This window comes from Rhagoletis zephyria, unplaced genomic scaffold (assembly GCF_001687245.7).
Source record: "Rhagoletis zephyria isolate East Lansing unplaced genomic scaffold, Rhagoletis_zephyria_1.1 Rzeph_scaffold_00343, whole genome shotgun sequence".
Taxonomy (NCBI): Eukaryota; Metazoa; Arthropoda; class Insecta; order Diptera; family Tephritidae; genus Rhagoletis; species Rhagoletis zephyria.
In genome coordinates, this window is record NW_016157427.1 from 274,272 (window position 1) to 281,535 (window position 7,264).

General features: G+C 39.2%; 1 protein-coding gene across 1 annotated transcript; it reads left to right on the plus strand.

Moving 5' to 3' along the window:
• The first annotated feature begins 5,807 nt into the window (after positions 1–5,807).
• On the plus strand, positions 5,808–6,236 carry LOC108359125 (uncharacterized). Its single transcript, XM_017610803.1, has one exon. It carries the CDS (start codon positions 5,808–5,810, stop codon positions 6,234–6,236), a length of 429 nt encoding a protein of 142 aa, XP_017466292.1.
• The last annotated feature ends 1,028 nt before the right edge of the window (positions 6,237–7,264 follow it).

The window sequence follows — 7,264 nt, forward strand, 5'->3', positions numbered from 1 at the left end:
TATTTGAATCGATGACGATATTATTATACGGTTTAAGAATATACTTATGTTCACAAGTTTTCTGTTTTTAATGTAACTTAAATCTCACCTTCAGGTGAAAACTATCCCACAGTATCTCTAGTTATTCCGTTATTAACTAGTTTGCAACATTCGTTAGACGAGATGAATCCTGAAACCGAATGCGGTAGATCGTTAAAAGAAGGTCTGTTAGAAGCAACTACCCGGCGTCTCTCTCATATGAATACAAATGACATCGTCGCAAAAGCCTGTTTTCTAGATCATCGATTCAAAATAATTGGCTTTGATAATGAATTTAATGCACAAACTGTACAACAAAAATTGTCTACTGAACTTACAGCAACGCTGCCAAGAAGGCAAAGTACTAATATAGTAGAAACGTTATTAAATGAGCCGAGCCATCTAGAAGCTAAAAAATTTGATATATGTATGGTCGTACTTTGAAGCTCGAGTTTCAAGATGCCATGAAAACTGCAATTCAAATACGAGTAGTGAGCTCTTGTTTCAACAATATATAAATTTACCTTACGCCAGAAGAGTGGAAAACCCTTAAGAGTTTTGGAAAAAACAAAAAACCGCATTTCCAATACTATGCGATTTAGCTGAAAAATATCTTTGTGTACCTTCCACATCAGTGCCTTCGGAATGAATATTTTCGAAGACAGGGCAGATAACCAAGCAAAGAAGAAATCGACTGTCACCTAAGAACTTAAATATGATAATTGATTTAGATGAGCTTCTTTGGCCTAGGTTGTGATTACTGCAAGTAAAACAACAATAAAAATTGTTGAATATAATTGTTATAAGGTCTTAAAATAACAAAAACAAATAACTTAAGGACGAGCACACCTAAAAGTTAAACATTCTAATAATAGAAATATTAACAAAAACCAACAAAACCAACAACCACATGATCAAGTGAATTGCAGCGGAATAGCTGCGCTTGATTGCAGTTGGCTTAACAAGTGAAATAGTGGAAATAAGCAACAAGAATTAACAAGGCGGACTTATTATCACAGTGCGTAGGCACCTGGCTGAGTCAGTGGGATCGTCGAATCGAATCCTACTGAAATTAAGTCTGATGAGGAAGTGTGGTGATTTCCGAAATAGCTACACTTCTACCATTTTTTCAAATTATTGTTGCTTTTCCACAATATGTTTTCATTAAAAAACGGCCTCAAGCTCATTAAAAATTGTTGAATATAATTGNAATGTTCTCATAAAATTCTTAAAACTAGTGTGTAGCTAAAGATGTACAAATGTATGTATAAAAATTTACGAATATGTGTCTATATATGTAGATCCATATTTCAAAACTATAAAAAATATTTTTCTGTTTCCTGTTACGTTGTAAATGTAAAACTCATCAAAAATAGAATAAAGTAATGACTGATTAAATAAAATGAATGATTAAAAGTTATTGTTATTGAGAGTACATATGTATGTATGTGTAATTACCCCGTTTACATTACTTTACATGTAGAATAACTTGAATACCAGTAAATGTAAATAGTAGTAAATAATATCTATTCGACACTTAGTACTGAGTAAGTCCTTTGATTCGATCCTGAGTAAATGTGTCATAATGCTTGGTACAGAGTACTTTCCTAGTTCTTTCGAATCCATTTGAGTTCTGAGTACTCTTACATACTTTCGAATTCTTTTGAGTACTTAGTACTTTCGAATTCTTTTAAGTTCTGAGTACTCCAAGGTGTGAGTACTGAGTTCTTTTAAGTTCTGAGTACTTTCGAGTTCTTTTGTGAGTACTGAGTTCTTTTAAGTTCTGAGTACTTTCGAGTTCTTTTGTGAGTACTGAGTTCTTTTAAGTTCTGAGTACTTTCGAGTTCTTTTGTAAGTACTGAGTTCTTTTAAGTTCTGAGTACTTTCGAGTTCTTTTGTAAGTACTGAGTTCTTTTAAGTTCTGAGTACTTTCGAGTTCTTTTGTGAGTACTGAGTTCTTTTAAGTTCTGAGTACTTTCGAGTTCTTTTGTGAGTACTGAGTTCTTTTAAGTTCTGAGTACTTTCGAGTTCTTTTGTGAGTACTGAGTTCTTTTAAGTTCTGAGTACTTTCGAGTTCTTTTGTAAGTACTGAGTTCTTTTAAGTTCTGAGTACTTTCGAGTTCTTTTGTAAGTACTGAGTTCTTTTAAGTTCTGAGTACTTTCGAGTTCTTTTGTGAGTACTGAGTTCTTTTAAGTTCTGAGTACTTTCGAGTTCTTTTGTGAGTACTGAGTTCTTTTAAGTTCTGAGTACTTTCGAGTTCTTTTGTAAGTACTGAGTACTTTGGAATATCCAGTATCGATACTTTTAAAAATCGGGCACTGTCGATCCTTTTGAGAATCGAGTTCTGAGTACTTTCGGTATCGATACTGCCCAACACTACTTATAAATACTAAGAATTCAAAAAGTTTTTCTTTGAGTAGCAAGCGTATAAAATTATAACATGAAGTTAAGAATTTATATTTTTACAAAGTTTTCCATTTAGAGATGCACCGCCAAAAGGTACTTGGAACTATGCTCTATAACTAACAATGCTGCCAAAGTTTGTTTTTAACTTTATTCGATGTTGCTAAAAAGTTCAGTACTTTGAACACAATGAAACAAATTTTCCACCTTAAAATACGGTACAGACAGAGTTGACGTCTTCCTTAAATTTATTCAAAATTGATAAATTTTTTCCTGCCTGTTAAAATGTTAAATTTTTCTACGTTTTGCTAAATTTTTTTATCAAACTATTCAATAAATAACATACAAAAACTTTTTAATATACCACGCTTTTATAAATGGACTAAAAAGTAGAAAGTAATATTTCTAAGTCCCACAGAAATTGTTTTGATAACTTATGATTTTGAAATTTTAGCAAGTAATTATAAACAATTTATGAGATTGAAAAAGAAAAACGTGGAGCGCATGTTATACAAAGCATTCGATATAATTGACAATAGTCAAACTACATAACATAGACCTAAAATATCTACAGCGAAATAACAAATTTGAGATCGATTTTAAGAGATCGTTATTCATATACCCACATACATACATATAATACTTTTCATATCAATTTAAGTCTATTACATGTGCGCCACGCTTTTAATTTTTAATCTTATAAATTTTTATTAATGACTTTTGCTAAAATTTGAAAATCAAAAGTTATCAAAACAAATTCTATGGGACTGGGAAACATTATTTCCTACTTTTTAGTCCACTTATAAAAGCGTGGTATACCAAAAAGTTTGTTTTAATTTATTTATTTTCTTCTTTATAATCTTGTCTGTATAAAATTTTGCAATAGATATTAATATAATTCAACGATATTAATAGATTGGTGCTTACACATATTACACGTTAAATTAAAAGGCCGTCAAACGCCTCAAAACTGCCACTCACTCACTCGCATGTGAACGGCAAGTTTTGACAGATGTGTGTGAGCGTCCATATACCTCTTAGCTGGCGAAAAAATTGTTCCTCCACTGAACCCTCCCCGATGGTGCCGGCTGGAAATGGATACTCCAATATGTTCTGTGTGTTGTCAGAACGGTATCCAGCTAAGATCAGGGGGAATCGCGGGAAGGTTCGCTGCTCTTCAATAGCACAGCCCATCGCAATGCCCTTTGATCATGGTACGGAGGTTTCCCACAATCCAAGGTGTTAAGTGGACCGTGCCTATTGGACGACGTTTGCAGTCGGGGGTAACGGACTGTATTTCTACGGTGCCTCACTGACGCCGGGTCGCCTCAGTGAGTAACGGTGACCTTACCGTGGCATGGGGCGCTACCATGGCGGACGGACTTTTTCCCCTCTTCACTCGCTAGGTCGCTGTGCCAGGCCACCTCGCCTTCGGTACAGCCCGGCGCACAGTGGTTCGGATCGCAAATCTAGCTGGACGAAATTATTTAAACAAATACTCGTTGACGGATCTTTACACCACTTCTTACCTAGGGGATTTTTGGGTCACTGATTACGAATCTGAAGTCACTTATCAAAAACTCAAAATGGCGGATCCCATATGGCGGACGAAAATAAAAAAAAATCGGTAGATTTCTATGAAACTGGGTATCTAGGGGTTTTCTGGGTCGCTGATTACATATCTAAAGTCATTTACCAAAAATTCAAAATGGCGGATCCAATATGGCGGACGAAAATAAAAAAAAGGTCGATTTCTATGAAACTGGGTAAAATCATTTAATTAATTTACTTTTTTAACTTCGGAACGAGCATTTTCATCAGATATTTCTTTCAATTTACTAATCACATAATCACGGACACCTTGTTGTCTTTTAGAAGTTTCAGCAACACTTCTCCAAATGTCAAACAACTCACTTCTTAAGATTTTATTTACCATGACTAAAATTTAAGATCACAGCAAGAAACACAAATAAATTTCAGAAAAAATTTTATAACTGCGCTTAAAAATTTGTATGCCTGTTGTATAATTTTTTAATTCCAGAAAGCAGAAATTTCGCGAGTTACTATTTTTTAACTCTTACATAACCAAAGTTTTTATAACTCCAAGTATTTTCCTGTTTTAACACATAAATTTGCTTAAACCAATGTGGACATAAATTGCGTTATGACCTCTGAATCTATAGCGGAATAAGTGTAATTTTTTGTTTATGAAGTCAATTTGCAATTATGCAATATCTGTGAGTGCAATTAGCAATCCTTTAAGTTAAATTTCAGATTTTAAAATAGAGTTCTCAAATAGGCGGCATTTACTTACCTTTTTTGTTTGTTTTCATATGTTAATGCTTTAATAATTGCAATTTCTATTTGAATGTATTGTCAGGAATGTATTCCAAGTACCATTAAGTATTTTAAAAGCAAAAAAATGTTGACTTTCGTCCAGCTAGATCTGCTATCCGAACCACTGTGCGGCGCTGTTTCTCTTGGGTCCCTCTTGGGTCTCCTTTTTGGACAGTGACTGGGCGGGCGACCGTAAGAACCAGAATATATGCAAAACCAAAAAACAGCCTCGGACAATAAAAAATCTGACAAACACCCACAGCTAAAGGACACGACTAACAAGAACTCCACGGACAGTACCTCGGACAACAAAATACAGGACTCACTTACCCTAGACACGACCAACAAAGACTGTACGGACAGACCTCGACTGAGTAGTCCGAGCCTCTCCACGGAGGAGGAGCTCCTCCTATCCAGTCAGGAGACTTTGACGCCAGGTGGTGGAGCAAGTACTGTGGGCCACAGTACTCCGTCATCTAATCAACAGCTTTCTACGGCTGCCAAGGGGCAGCCAAATATCAAACCCTCGACGTCAAAGGCAATTCGGGAAAAGCGATACCGGCGGGCTCTATCTATCCTCGGTAGGATAGAGCGGAATGAGACCAAAGGGATCGTGCACCCGAAGGACGCCGAAGACANCCTGCCAGGGGGCAGCCAAATATCAAACCCTCGACGTCAAAGGCAATTCGGGAAAAGCGATACCGGCGGGCTCTATCTATCCTCGGTAGGATAGAGCGGAATGAGACCAAAGGGATCGTGCACCCGAAGGACGCCGTAGACAAAATCGGTTTTCAGGCGGTGGTGGATGAGTACCGGCTGTACCAGGCCACCGAACACAAGGATGCGGGAAAGCGGAATAGGTCCCAAGATGAAATAGCCTCAAAAAAGGGTAGGTTTTCTGCTGACCAGGCAAGTGCGGCTGCTGCAGCAGGGCCACGGCGTGGCTTCAGCAAGGTGGTAAGAGATAGCCTGCAGGTGGCACTTGTAGATGCGATTTCCAACAAGGCGAAGCCGGTGCTTGACAAGTGGGGGGAGATTGATTGGTCAAATGGTCATTGACCAGGTCATGGCACAGCCGGATGGCCATCTCCCCAGTTTCGACTCTGCGGAGGTAGTGCGCGGTTACAGGGTGGTCAAATGTGAGGACCAACTCTCAAAGGTTTTCCTAGAGAAGAGCTTGGCGAACATCAGTGATGCTTGGGAGGGTTTGAGGCTCAAGCTCATCCCTGCCAGTGAAATCCCCAGGAGGCCGAGAGCTCGCATTTGGCTCCCACGTGTAGAGATGGATAGCGCGGCGCTGCTAAAATATCTGCGTACACACAACCGTGAAATCCCGATGGACGACTGGGTGATCCTCAAGGCTGAGGAGTCACAAACAACCAGCTTGTCCTTCTTACTCCTCATTGGTGAGGAAAGTATCGAGCCTTTGGAAATGCCGACTGTCTCCTTCGCTTTGGTATCCGGCGAGCCAAAGTAAAAATTTTCCGGGCGAACAATGCTGAAGAAGAAGAGCCTGACGTGGTCGACGACGCAAATAAGCTGCTGGAAGGCATGCTGCTCGCTGACCCAACTGCTGACCCAAATTGATAATGGGTCTAAAGGTTGTCCAGATTAACCTCCAGCACTCGAGGCTGGCCACGGACAACCTTTCCGTCTTCCTGGTGGAGGAAGATGTCGACATCGCGCTCATTCAGGAGCCCTGGGTATGGGACAACGAGATGAAGGGGCTGCACCTGGATGGATACGAGGTATTTTACAAGAAATCGGACGGTAAGCCTAGATCTTGTGTTGTGGTCAAATCTCAATACCATACTTTTCTCATCCCTTCCCACAGCTCATCGGATCTAACAGCCACGAAGTTCAAAGCGGCTGGTGATACCAGCATGGTCATCGCCTCGTGCTACATGCCGCACAACGAGGACACACCACCGGATGTGGTTCGTAGACTAGTGGAGAACTTTCAGTCGGAAAATCTACTTATCGGATGCGATTGCAACTCCATGCATTCGATCTGGGGCAGCTCGGAAATAAATACTCGCGGTGAGTTTCTTTTCGATTACATTCTTAGCACTAACCTAATAATTTGTAATCGTGGTAGCACTCCGACGTTCACGTTTCCTAGCACTGATACTTTTAGGGGATGGGAAGAAGTGCTCGATATAACACTAACTAACGATTGTAGTAGTAGAGGTAGCATTAAAGTAGACAACTGGAGGGTATCTGATCGGAAATCTTTTTCTGATCATAGGTACATACTGTTTAACTTATCGGTTAGCCAGAATGTTTCCCTTCCTTTTCGTAACCCAAAGAGAATAAACTGGCGGCGGTTCGCCAATGTGGTCAGTAACAAACTTGGGAAACATTACAATAACAATTTAACGACCTTGGATATAGAAACCAAGTGCAACAAATTCGTAAAGGCTATGGGATCGGCCTTTAAAGTCTCCTGTCCCGTAAGCTTCGGGCGGAACAAATATCCTCCATGGTGGGGAGAGGAGATCTCGG